The sequence below is a fragment of the Schistosoma mansoni genome, chromosome 5, assembly GCF_000237925.1.
Source record: "Schistosoma mansoni strain Puerto Rico chromosome 5, complete genome".
In the NCBI taxonomy this organism is placed as follows: domain Eukaryota; kingdom Metazoa; phylum Platyhelminthes; class Trematoda; order Strigeidida; family Schistosomatidae; genus Schistosoma; species Schistosoma mansoni.
Window position 1 is genome coordinate 8,535,765 of NC_031499.1, and position 15,326 is coordinate 8,551,090.

Genomic DNA, 15,326 nt, shown 5'->3' on the forward strand with positions numbered 1-15,326 from the left:
TTGGTATCTTTATTAGACACGTGAAAAATATAGAGATGAAGGCCAGAATGAGACGAAAAAAAAATTATAAACATGCCTCTAGTGATTCTTTCACCTCCATCTGTCTAAACTGTTTGAATAAGTGAATGATTAAATGAATTAAGAGAGTGGTACTTGACCTTAGTAGTGAAATCACAGATGTCGATGACCGATGACGTCATTTCCTTGATTAATTCATATCTTCATATCCTAGATACAATAAGATGGAATTATTATTATTTTTATTATATGTCAGGGGGGGTGGAGGGAGATATTGGAGATAATACTAATAATAATTGTTGTCAAGGTTAATAGATGTTACAGGAATTGCGCAACTTTGATTTAAATGAGTTTACGTCATATACATAGAGATTATTTTTAAATTAAATTTCTAAATTTATTTTACCCTATTCATATAATTTAATATCAGCCTATTTACATAATAACAATTTAGTCTAATGGAGATTTGAATGAACAGTAGGATGTACGCTTTTTATAGTCAGTAGGAATTAATATGAAACTTTATTATACAATATAGAATTCTCAGCACAAAGTACTTCAACAAGTTTCCCTTTCTTACTTCTTCGTCCTTCGTGACGTTAAATATTGAATGATCGCCAGTTAGAAGTTAGCAGCCCAGTCAATCGACATCTGGATAATGTATATTCTTCTCGCTGTATATTGCCAGCAATCACGATATCTCTGATTAGGCCTTCTGTAACCTTTTACAGAGAAAGGTCTTACACTTTTCAGAAACACACTTGAATAGGTTGTGAGATTAATAGGCATAATGATGTATTAAAACAAACGAAATTGGATAACTTGTTGAAATATCTAGATGATAGGAACAGGTAGCCCAGATGTTTAAACAGGCCGCTCCAACTGACTAAACATAGAAAAATATATAGTACTTATCATATAATTTGACTTAGTGTTCATATTTTTAATACTTACTGTTGAAAAAAGTGTAAAATGTTAGAATGAAAGAACTGTTCAGTATTTCCTAGTTATAAATAGGTAGTATGTAGCCCCTCCGGGGGCTACTGCCGGTCGCAAGCCCGGATAAAGGAGGAGGGTTGGGCATGGGGGTTAGCGACCCAATCCCGTAGAAGACTAACTCGTTAAAAAAACGCTAACCAGAAAAAATAATTCAAACCATTTAAACTCTGCCCTGAGAGTTGAAGGAAGAAATTAGTTTTGTTTATGATTAAAGGTTATTTCGACAATTAGATGGTATTATGTATTAAGTATCGCTGACCAATATCAACTATCAAGTCAACGATCAGAGTGCTGATTTTAGTTTAATCTATTTACTCTACAACTTAATGTCTCTGACTTAACCATTTAGTCAACCGACTTTAAACTGACATAAGTAAATTTCTGTTGATCCACTATTTGCAAGCTCCTCTTTGTCTCTTACCTTGAGTCCGAAAAGTCCATAATCAGCCATTTCTATATTTATTATTTAGAACAAAAACGGCTTATATATAGACATATCGGATTGTATCAGACTATAAAATAAAAAATTACAATTTTACACGAATAACCCAAAGTGGTTATAAATATGGAAGACCATAAATGATCGATTGGCAACAAGTTAATGAGTTAACTGAAAGTTTATCACAAACGGATATGGTTCTCAGAGTTATGATTACTTTAATCTTCCTTTTGATATGTCAGATGGTAATCCAAGTTCCTATATTCATGAAGCTATTATTATTTCCTATGTAATTCAAGTATTATATGATCTTGTATAAGAAGTTTGGCAATAGTAACAGTTCAGTTTCCATTCATTAATTCTGGTTAGCGTTTCTCTTTGTAGAATTGTCGTTTTTTACGGGATGGGGATGATGACCCTACAATCAACCTACCTACTTTACTCAGGTTTGAGACTAACAGTAATCGCAGTTAACTAATTTCTTTATTTTAATAAACCTTTTTTTTGTTTCTTCAGCTGTTCAACATGAACGTGGACCAAGAAATTCTACATTACGACGACAAGTTGCATTATTTATGACTAATGATCATCAAACTCTAAATAAATCACAAACACATCGTCAATCTAATCCATCATATCATCAATATCCATTATCATATCAACAATTAACTCAATCATCTATGCCATATTCACAAATACCAATCACAACACAATTAATACATCCAAATCCTTTATTAGATATGACACTTGGTCATTCATTACATACAAATAACATTATGAATGATAAAGATAATGAACAACAATCATCAGAAAAATCCTTATCCATAAATAATATATTAGATTTTACAAATCCAACTTTTCTATCCTTAAAGTCTACGAATGAATCGCTGCCTTTTTGTTCTTCTACATCTTCATTGTCGTCGACATTGTCTTCTACTACTTCTTCTGCTTCTGCTGCTTGTTCTTCTTCTACTAGTACTACTACTAGTACTTCCAATACATTGACAACAATGACAACTATGAATAATCCTATTGTTATTACCTCTGTCACAATGGATAATGTAAATAATTTTGATAATATCCTATTATCTAAACCATTATCCCCACCAATCTATTCTACTTCTTCTACAATAAATATAAATAATAATTTTAATTATTTAAATTATTTACCTTCAATATTCAATTTATCTAATCCATTTAATTTTTCAACAATGACTAGATCTACTATACCATTCAATATAACGAATACTACTTCTACTATTACTAATACTACTACTAATAATAATACTATGAGTAGTATAGGTAATAACAATGATATTAATAGTAGTACTATGAATATTGACAATATTAGTACTACTAATACTTCTACTACTGATAATGATAATGTTAGTAATATAACTAGTAATCAAAATGAAAAATTAAACATTGATAATCATCATTCATCAGAATATTCATTATTCAATAGAGATTTCTATGAAAAATTACATAATCATCTTCATAAAAATAATCATAATAATGATAATGAACAAATGAAATTTGTTGCCATGGATACAATGAAAACATCATATATTTTAAAAAATTTTGAAATGTTTCAAAAATATATTAATTTAAATAATAATATTGATCATATTGATATTAAAACAACATGGAATAAAGCATTAACATTTGCTAAATTATGTTTGCCTGATTTATTTACATATTCATCAAATATATATAATAATCATAGTATTGATCATCAATATATTGATTATACAAAATCATTATTATATTTTCAATCAATATTAAAATCGACCAATCATTTTCAAGATGAAAAATCAATAATATGGCCTTGGTTTCTATCAAATTATAATCAATTCGCTGATTCATTATTACAATCAACTTGTATGAATCATAATAATAATACTGATCTGAAACAGAATCATCATAATGATATAATTGATCTCAATAATCATAATGATCATTTAAATTTAATTCAGAATAGTAATATTGATTCAGGGGATAAAATGACCAATCTATTATTACCTACAATTCCATTAATGACATCAACAATAACTACCATGGTAACATCGAGTCCAATTAATTTTCCTCAATTATCACCTGATTATTCTTCATTATTAAATTTATCACAAACTATGATGATGAATATAAATGATAAATATAAGAATTGTTTAAATACATGGTTTTTAGATGAAAATCAGTCAATGGAGAAGAAATGTGATTTAGTATATCAAAAGGGTTAGTTTTGAGGTTGGGAGTCTTTTGTTTTTATTTAGTTTAAAAACTTGAGCTACTCATAAGTAGTTTACGTTTTTCATCATGTCATTGATTGTATTCAGTTGTATGAATAGTTTGCCATTCTTTTTTATCTAAAAAAATTTATACTACTAATTTCATAGATTAAACAATTTGCAATCAGTTGAACGGCTTATAAGTATAAGCCTATTAGTATTGTTTTCATGATGATTTTTCGTAATATATTACCTATCTTTACAAAGTGAATAAAATGGTCTATCGGTTAAGTGCTCTGGTGCGAGGCTGGTAAGTCCTTGGTTGGAATCTCACGACTGCGGGATCGTGGATGCGTACTGCTACTGAGGAGTCCCATAATAGGACGAAACGACCGTTCAATGCTTCCAGGTTTTCCATGACTCATGATTTCAACTTTGAAAAATACTGAAATCTCCACAGAACCCCTTCTGAAAAATTTAAGTGTTTTAAGAAAGCATTCTTCATATCTAAATAACTAAAATCTTTAGAATACTTTAGAATGAACTGAAAAGAAGAAGGATTAAATATATCGATGGCATAATGAAATTAGGAATTTATATCTACTCTACAGTGAACACTGGACAACTCAAGCATCCGGTTGAGAACTCAATATTACCAAAAATCATGTGAATACAAATGTCCTTCATCAGTTTTAAGATTAATGTGTTTGACCTAATTTTGTAGTTCAGTTTCATGTATTTCAACTATTAGGTTCTAGATTAGGGGAACTACACCCCTGTATACTTCTGTCTGAGCCATAATACAAATTCATATATAAGATATAACTAAAATCTCAGTGATATAAATCAGTTATTGATGATTTTCTACCAAATGCGTTTAGTATAAAAAATGAACTTGGGAATAGTTGATAACTTGGGTACCATCCTGCGGTTAACCAAAAGTCAAACATTTATTAGTGTAAATCATCCAATTATATATAACCACAAACTGATCATAGCTCAACCGTCGTCGAAAATCTGTAAGCATTGGATGGCTATTTCGTCCTAGTATAACACTATTAGATTTCACTTAAGAGGTCTGAAAATTAGGCATTTGCATTAGAAAATAAAGGTTCTGGTCTAGATTCCTGCGTCGTAGATGGGTGCCGATGAGGAGTCCCACACTACGACAGAATGGCCATCTAATGATACTAAGTTTACAATGGTTGTCTAACATTAATCAGTTCATGATCTCAACAAAAAAACTCAATAATCTCCACAAATCTCTTCTGATGATTATTTATAATATTGAAATATTTGCTACTCACTAGGTACAGATTTGTTTGTATGACGGTTTATACTTTAAACCCAAAGGCTAGTGATACTACTTGAGTGCTTAAATCGAAGTAGGTGGAAAGGTATTCAGACCCGAAACTTTCTGGTCGAGTGTCGAGCACATTAAACATTGAGCCACTACTCCCTGATATAAATTTTAAGACGAGGTGAACAGATGATAATGTCAGTCTGTAGAAGATGCTCATTAAGAAACTAGAATATTTCTTAAATGTGTATTTATATGAAATAGCTGATTTATGTTGTGACAGTAAACTTCCATCGGACGTGTTAGTTGTTAGCAGATCTTCCATTCATGAACTACCATAAATTAATTATAAACCTGCAAGGTTTATCCTTTGAAGACAGATCTAAGCCAATACATTATCAGTGAAAATTCAGTGCTAAAAGACTCACAATATGAGACTTCCAGCATAGCCAATCATGACATCTCCAGGAATCAGAACTCAGGACGTCTAGCTATTACAGTTACAGCGTTAATATCATATAAAACTCCACTCAATGGGTGCAACTATATCATTTGTGATTGTTGTTCAATCCCCAAACTGTTTAAACTTTACTTATTACTAGGATGGAGAATATCTGTCCGGTGATCCGTCATTTTAAATAGTACCCCAAATAAGCTCAGTTTTTAAATAATACAACCTGAAACTGAACAAATCTTCACAAAATCTCTCCAGTTAAACTACAATCACTTGAAGTCTAGAGAATACAGAATAGTTTGAGGTATCTGACCAATATTCCCGGCATTTTTATTGGGAAGTAATTAGGAAGTGGATTAGAATATTCGTTGTACTACGTACAGCAAACAGTAATAGTTAATTGATATTAAAAGAAATTCTTGGCAAATAATGACTTTGATTGTAGTTAGTATAGGAATCTAGGACATGAACTTTGTTCCATTTATGAATCATTAGCTAGATAACCTTCTATTTCAGTGTCGATATTCACACTAAATTATTATTATTTTTTATTTAAGCACATAAATATTGGTACAAAGGGGCACAAGATATATATGTGCCACACAAATCTCATTTGATTTGTGTGAGGGCTGTGATACTGTCCAGGTGCCCAAACTGAAACAGGTGGTTTTCTTAGGGAGCCACACCCAGAGCCTTTGACCTAAAGGTCTGATCAACAAGGCAGTGGAGCATCGTGAGGAGATGCAGTCCCATGGTAGCTGGTAACCAACGATTGATTCATACGCTATTTGTTCCCTCAGGATACTGGAACCGATGTACACCATTGGTTTGGAATCAGGGTTTTCCAACTCCCCTGGGTGGATTCGCCGTGTCCAACAAACCGGTTAAAGAGCCAAGCATTCGCACACTAAAACTGTAACTCGATATGAACATCAATATTGAAGTACAGGCACATTCTGTTGATGAGTCTCAAATAAGACAAAATAGGAATCATGGATTTCACATAACCAATAATTTATCATCATTATTATCATATCTCAACTAATTCTGTTTTTGATTTTTCTTACCTTTTGCATTCATTCAATAACTACTGACAGAAAATCAACAACATTGTCAACCATTACCTCCATCCTATTCAGAAGCAATCAAAAATCAAATCAATGTATCAAATGGATTATTATTATTATCATCATCATCAACAATGAATGATTTAAATAAGACTATATTGGATACAACAACTATTGAATGTTCAACGTTCAATCGATCCAATGATAATAATAATAATCCATATTATGCATATTCCTCATCATCCTCATCAATTCCTTTTTCACCTATTCTTAATGGATTCTTACCATTTACACCATTCTCTTCTATGCCTTCAATATCTCATTGTAATAGTTTTCCATTGATTCATTCATCTAATCTATCCACGTCAATATCATCATCATCGTCGACGACAATAACTTTATCCTCACCACCGCTGACAGTCACAACAACATCAACAGTACCATCAATATCATCACAGAATACTTCATTACCATTGAACATCATTCAATTTTATTTAAGTCAATTATTATATCAACTGATTAATTGGTTATGTCAATGTAGACCAGATATAAAAATGAAAAAATATTTTAATTATTCTATTAATAAATATAATATGATACAATTAATGTGTCAACAATGGGATTATTTATATGGTTTTACATTATTTTTAGAATTTTATAAAATGTCATTAGATGGTACCATGACTACTAGTACTACTAGTACTACTACTACTACTAGTACTACTACCAATACTACTAATAATGATAATAGTAATAGTAGTAGTGATGGAGATGAAGCCAATGATCAATCAATTATTTTTAATAAAATGCATTATTTATGGTTAGAATTTGTATGTAAACCATTAGTTACTTCATGGAATAATGGGATGAAATTAGATACTGGTAAGTTTAATAGATATTTATGTATAAGATATGATCATTATTATTATGATGATGATTCTATTCTCATTGAATGACTTAGTTTCTAACTGATACGTTTAAGTTCAACTTTACACTGAGAGTAAGTCAATATGACATGACTCGGATTACCCGGTAAGTAATAGAGAGATTAGAGATAGAGTATAAGGGAATGATGGTAAATCAGTTGATGAGGTTGTGACTCTTTATCGACTGAAATGTTTAGACCATGTGTTAAGTATGCCTGAACACCGATTACCATGACGCGCAATGCTGATTAGTATTGGGGATGTTTGGAAGAGAGTGATGGGCGGTCAAATTAAAACGTGGCATCAGAGCTTGAAGTCACTAACTTCTAGCCTAAGCCATGTTTGTAGATGCAGACTACTTGATTGAGGTCCGCGTGACTATCGTAATCAATGGTTGGAGACTCTGGGTGACATGTCTCACAATCGATCACAATGAGGTAAGTGTATACACTCTTTATCTTCCCTTAAACCTTGAGATTAAAACTGGTTCATATCTGTCTTCCTTCCTATACTATATCCTTATATACAACCTTTCTTTATATACTACCACCAACACTAAATTAACTACTTCTATTCGGTGTTCATCTTGTTGTGCTAACGAGGTATGGCAACTTGGACCGATGCATATATATGACTGTTCCTACGTTGTAGCTGACTAACTGACTGACTGAGAAAATTCTTGACTTATCGTAAAATAATTAAGTAGTCAGTTCTGAGGTTATTTGTTGTGTATAATTTAGGTATTGTTTGAAAAAGTTACGGAATATTGAATTGAATCATTTAGAAATAGTTAAAACTCCTTGGTTAAAGTCAAATGAATTACCTTTATCAATAATTGAAGACTTTCGGTACCCTAACCTTAAATCAACTATAGTCGAATAGCTGAATTCGTATTTTAGCACCTTTTAATCTTAAATTCGGAGTTACAGTATTTTGTATTTCATATTTTGTATTTCTTCGTTTGAATTCAATCCCTGTTTTCAATAATTAATCCTTTTTTTATTACAATTTATATTAATGTAGTATTGTTATATTCTATTGTAAGAAATAGTTGCTATGGTGTCACGTCCTTGATCTGTCTACCCACTTTCGTACCAAGGATAACTAGTGGAGAAGATTTATAGCTCAGGTGGATGATTTTGATGGAGTTTTGTTCAGCTCAGAGAACAAAACTTTATCAAAAAGAATAACTTCTCTAATGTAGATTAAGACCTTGATGGGATAGGCTAACTGGCTTAACCTTGAGTTTAGTATGTGTGAGGTAAAGAGACGAAAATTATTTTATCACCTGATTGGCTGACAGGCACGCGCGAGAGAGAAGACAAGACAACTGGAACACTAATAGCTTTATTCCAAATTCCAATCTGGTACCCGATTTCAGATTAGTGTATAAATGATACATAAATAAATAGGTGACTAACCCGACCACAACGTACAACAATTAGGAAGTTACAATTATGTCCAAAACTGGGGGATTAGAACAGAAAATACAATACAAAATATTACATCTAAATTACAATAACTTTGGAACAGAAAAGGCTAGGAGAGTGAATCATACATCAACCGAAAGCTTATGATCTATAGAATAGACTAGGGACAATAGTAAATGTTACTATTATACAAGTTTTGAATTAAATGAAATAACATCCTCAAAAAATAGCTTTCATTGTTTGTCAAGCCTTCTTGTTTCTTTGTTCACATTAAACGACTGGCTCATATGCTCACTAACGACTGGCTCCATGAGGTATTTCCTGGAGTTCTAGTGAAAAGCAGTAACCAGTAGAGTTCAATCAGGTAGACATTAATGAAATGGTTGCTCAACTTCGTAGATTGGTTGAAGTTAGACATTAACACCATTGAATGCCGAACGGCTCGATGGTCTAGAGGTTAAGTGCTCGCGCGCGAAACTGGTAGGTCCTGGGTTCGAATCTTTCGAGGCAAGATCGTGGATGCGCACTGTCACTGATGAGTCCCACAATAGGACGGAACGGTCGTCCAGTGCTTCTAGGTTCTCGATGGTGGTCTAGCTTCAATTGACTCATGATTTCCACTATTTATAAAAGTACTAAAAATCACCACAAGAAACCCCTTTAACATTTTATAGTCAGATAAATTTTCATATTAGCGAGACTATAATTTATGGACGACCTTTGAACGAATCTCATGTGACCTTGAGAAATATTAGACAATCAGAAGACAGTTGATATAGAGTAAAAATATATTATACAACAACAAGGAATGAAAGTGGATACACTTCTTTTGCATGGTCCAAAAACTTGTCAAGGTTAGAAAGAACTTCAAAGGTTCTAAACTCGTAATGCATAAGGTAGAGGAACTCATCCATATGGCTTCATAGTACTCAGTCTCTGGAGCTATGATGAGATCACAAAAACTCTCTCAGCTTCGACCATATAGCTTCAATATTGTTTGTATGTACCCCGATTGTGTAAGTTTTTCATTTTTATTACACATATGCCTGTAATACTCATACCTCTGAATAGCCGAAACTTTAGTAACATCTATAAATATTGCAGCCAATAATACTGATGCTTTTATTAAAAAAATTCCTACTCTATCAGACTTCTTCCTCTAACATATATTACATCGAAAGATAACATCATCAGGGTAGTCTCCACATGGTCTACAAGTCAATTGATTACCACAATTACAAATATAGGAACTTCTTAATAGTCTCATCTATTACAGCAGCTTAATTGTCACATTTTCTCTAAAATCCTCTACGAACCAATTGTACATAAGCATTAGGTACTGAAATTGGCGCCGCGACCCTGAAATCCTTCAGAGGCTTCTAATTGGCTCGTCTATAAATTATAGTCTCACCTTCATATTTTTCATTATCACTTTATTGTTATTATCTCTTTTAGATTTATTCACTAATTTATCAGAATGTAATTTAATTACTCAATTATTTACTCAATTAATTATATTAAAATTAAATGATGAAGAAATTGATTGGTTAAAAATGATGATCTTATTTAATTCAACAACAGATCATTTTCGGATTGGTAAGTTAATCATTTACATTAATAAGGTCAATTATTTTGATTGGTTAATTATTATATTGCTAATTAATGATTATAGTTGAAATCATGAGTCGATTGAAGTTAGACCATCATGGAGAACTTGGAAGCATTGGACGACCGTTTCTTCCTATTGTGGGACTCCTTAGTAGCAGTGTGCATCCACGATCCTGCACTCGTGAGATTTGAATCCAGGACCTATCAGTCTCGCGCCAGAGCATTTAACTGATAGACCACTGAGCCGGCATCCATTATATGGATTGTTATGGTTTCAATGATGTGCAAAATGATGAACTTGTAAAACTATGAGACAAATTTGATGGAATATAATAGATAAGCTTAAAGTTAGTTAGTCAGTCCGTCAGTTACAACGTAGAACTTCGTACGTACGTACATCAGTTCGAGTTGCCATACCACATTAGCACAGAGATGAAGTTGTCGATTCAAATCCCATGGTAGTAGAAGTAGTAAGAGTATAAGCCTTAATCCGAAAGATTAGGGTTTGAAGATGTTATTGAAGGAGTATAATCTAGTGAAATAAATTTGAAAAGAGAAAAAAGATAGAGACATGAAGAATTCAGAAGATTAAAATTTGGGAGAACACAAAGAGTGGATGCACTTTTACCATTGCAAACGATTTTGAGCCATGTCATTCAAGGTCTCTAACCATCGATTGCTATCATCTCGCGAATCCCAACCAGGTAGTCTACACCTACCAACATGGCTCAGTCCACTTGTCGGTGACCTCATGAATTATTGCCACGTTTTGGTCTGACCACCCCTAGCTTCTTTCCAACCTACTTCTACACCATGAAACATTGCACGTCGGGGCAGTCGGTGGTTAGGTATACGTAACACGTGTCCCAGCCATCTCAACTGATGAAGTTACACTACTTCATCAATCGATTTGCCATCCTTACCTAGTACCCGTTTCCTAACGACTGCATTACTTACTCCGTGGTCTCAGAATATGCGAGCAATGCTTCGAAGACACCTATGATCGAATACTAGGAGCCTACAAATATCCTCTACTCTTATCGGCCATCTTTCACTGCCATAAAGTAGGACGGAACGAACTGCTGAGCAGTAAACCCGTCCTTTTAAGGTAAGCTTAAAAGCTCTATTCAGTTCAATTTGATGACCTATATCCACTAAGTGAGCGATAATAGAACTCTTAATCGCGTTTACCTGTCCTTTACTCAACCACAACGAATAGTGTTCTGTTATTCGTTGACGAACTTGCTGAATTGTATGCTTTATATAACTGGATCCACAGGAGCAGTTGAATTGGTAAATATACATAGATGTGGCGAATTCAGGAAACTTGTCTTTATTAACTGCTCTTATTTTGCGGCAGTTGTAGAAGACTGTGCTCAGTCTGGATGCATTATATATTATTTTATACTGCCTTTCTTAACCTCTATGTCACAAGTTTTTCCGTAACATCATTTAAGAATTGTAATTTTAAAAACAATACCTTCTTTGCAACGGTAGGTACCTTTGTTCTTCTTTTCGTCTCTTTCATGTGTTTATCTATGAATTTCATTAGGTATCAATTTCTACTAAACAAGTTGAGAATATTAATTAATTCATCTCAAATAGTATCGTTCCTTCTTTATTTATCAAATATCCAAATGGGAATTTTCAATTAATTATTACATATTAAATTGAGTATATTCAATGTACAATGAAGTAGATTAGTCATCTATTGGGAAAAAAAAATTTTAAAAAATTGTGATCATTTCATTAGTGATGAGATCCTTTTCAAATAATTTGATATATGATTAATAGTTGAGTTTATAAGTCGATATAAGTTAGACCACAAGTGAAAACTTGAAAGTATTGAACAACTGTTTTGTTTTAGTTCCACAATAAGACAAAACGGCCTTCTAGTGCTTCCACAATTTCCATGGTGGTTTAGCTTCAATTAACTCATGATTTCAACTATAAAAATTACTAAAATCTCCTCAAAATCCGTTCTGATAATAAAAAAAATCATTCAGATAATGTTTGTATCAATGCTCGCAAATGCTTTGGTATGACCGAGAGTGGGGAGAGTACGCTCTCCTTCTCGAAATCCTCTCACATGACCACGCGTATATAGGCTCTACCAGGGAAAGTCCTACTGACTGACTTCTCGTGGCACCCGTTTTGTTTACGAAATTGAGAGGACGAAAACCGAATGTCCGGCGCTTTAACTGGGCTGGTGGACACGGTGAGTCCACCTAGGGGAGTTGGAAAACCCTGATTCTAAACCAATGGTGCACATAGGCTCCAGTATCCTGAGGGAATAAATGGCGAGTATGAACCAATCGTTGGTCACCGTCTACCATGGGACTGCATCTCCTTACGATGCTTCACTGCCTTGTGGATCAGGCCTTTAGGTGAAAGGCCCCGGCTGTGGTCCCTTAAGAAAACCACCTGCTTCGGAGTGAGCACCCAGACAGTATCACAGCCCACTCACAAATCAAATGAGATTTGTGCGGAGCATATGTATCTGGTACTTCATTGTACCAATATTTATGTGTTTAAATAAATAAACAAATAATTCACACCATAGATACCAAAACAATTGTTACGTAATATTTTTTAAAAATATATATATTCAATTCAATTTTAATAATCATTTATATAAACAAACAATTTAGATCATAAGCAAAGATGGATAGTGGCTAGCAGTGGAATCGAGGACGCGTGTTTGCTTATAACGCTTGTAAATTAAGGCTATATCGAGGTTATACGCACAGTATGTACATATGCCCAATTAGAGACTGACCAGTTGTTGGTTCGATCATTCAACTAGTCTAATAGTACACGGTATAGCAAGAGTCTAAAGCTCTAGATATAATATTGATTTACCTTCAATTGATTCATGACTTCAACTATTAAAATTACTAAAATCATTGATATAAACAAACAATTTAGATCATAATTAAATCTATATTATGCAGAGATAGATAGTGGCTAGCAATGGAATCCAGTTTGACGCGCGTTTCGTCCTATTTGGACCTCGTCAGTTGAATGAATTTAAATCTATATTACTTACAATTATTTTCTTTTTTTCTATTTTTCTATTTTTTTTTCTAGATTCATTTGAATTACCACAAAATTATTTATTTAAATATTATCAAATTATTTCTAAAAATTCAAATGATCCATTACGTTATAAACAATTAATGACTCTTATTCAAACAATTTATTTATGTATTAATTTAAAATTTAATTTATTTAATATATGGATTAAATATTATATACAATATATATTTCAATTAAATAATGAAAAATTTAATTCATTAATTAAATCTATGTTGATAACAGCTATAGATACTACTGATATGTTAATAAGTAGTAATAATAACAGTAATAATTAATTAATCAATTAATTGATTGATATTAAATGTCGACTATTATGATTATTCAATTTCATTTAGAAACAACCTAGAAACAAACAACTGAAGAATAGTTTTTATTGATTACTATTCAAGTTCAATTCAAAAAATGTATACATATTGAATGATATCTTGTTGTTGTTGTTGTTGTTGTTGATCTCTCTCTCCCTCCCCCCACCCAACACATACAAATAAAAAATAGTCTCTATTGATTACTATTCAAGTTCCATTTAAAAATGTATACATATTGAATGATATCTTGTTGTTGTTGTTGTTCTCTCGCTCTCCTCTGCCCCCCCCCGACACACACACCCACCCACGCATACATTTATTTACTTTATTTAATGATGTTAGCAACAATTAAGATTTTTTTTTTAAATCTTAACTATGCACATACTTTTTAATTCGTTAAATAATTTCCTCGACTTTTTAAAAAAAATTCTAGTTCAATGATCTCTTTAAATGAATAGATAAATAAGTTCAGGAGTTTAAAAGTTACATATATATAAGCACACACACACACACTTATACACACATACACTTTTACACACACTAAAATGCACTCGAGAAAAGAAAACAGAAGAAAAAAAATCATAATTTTCGGGGTTTTCTTTTTTTTTTAAAAAAAAAATTTTAATTCCTCTATTTTTTTGTTGTTTTACCTTATTTTATTACAAGACAAAAACAAACTTTCTTTTTAGTTCTTACGAATAGTAGTACAAGTTTATTTTACCAAAGATAATTTAACTCCAGAGGGAAGACGTTTTAAACGAGAAAAAACTATGAAGCTTCTTCATGTAATGATGTTACTGGAGAAAATTTTCGACTTTCTGAATTATATTACTTATATGATATTAATAAGTAGTATCAATGGGTACTATACATAATTATATATAATAATGAATTACTATTAGTTGTTTCATTAATCAATCAACTAATAGATGAGTAGGATATAAAAAGAATAATAGATGAACACATATATGGATTGATTTATGCACAAATATACATATACATTGTCACTTATGATATTTCAATGAAATTACAGGGTTACATTCAGAGATACAACATATATACCCTTTTTTATATACCCTACCATATATATATATAAAACAAAACGAGTATAACACCAACCTACTCAAAAACTTTTGTTTCTTTATTATTGATTTTTTCTTTCTTTTTTGTTTTCTTCCCCAGTTTGTTTTGTTGCTATGCAATTTGCACTTGATAATCCCTAATACTATTATTATTATTATTATGATTATTATTATTTTGTAAATAGGATATTTGAATGAAAAAAAGAGTACCATTAGTGACTTAAGTGAATTTTATAATTAAAAATATATTTTATGTTTATTTTTTGTTGCTGCTGTTGTTGTCGATTTTTTTCTTTTTATAGGTTGAGGAGGATAATTTGACATCATTGAATGAAATTGGATAGTAGAGTGATTACAAGGGGATCGGGTCT

General features: G+C 32.0%; 1 protein-coding gene across 1 annotated transcript in view; it reads left to right on the forward strand.

Moving 5' to 3' along the window:
- Positions 1-14,748, forward strand: part of Smp_155250 (putative zinc finger protein) — a gene marked incomplete at both ends in the record, with an annotated part of 29,399 nt that extends 14,651 nt beyond the window's left edge. Inside the window, 3 exons of the mRNA XM_018797807.1 lie at positions 1,973-2,353; positions 3,263-3,691; positions 14,600-14,748. Coding sequence (XP_018652813.1) covers positions 1,973-2,353; positions 3,263-3,691; positions 14,600-14,748 — 959 coding nt within the window. The remainder of the gene's footprint in view (positions 1-1,972; positions 2,354-3,262; positions 3,692-14,599) is intronic.
- Between the last annotated feature and the right edge of the window lie 578 nt (positions 14,749-15,326).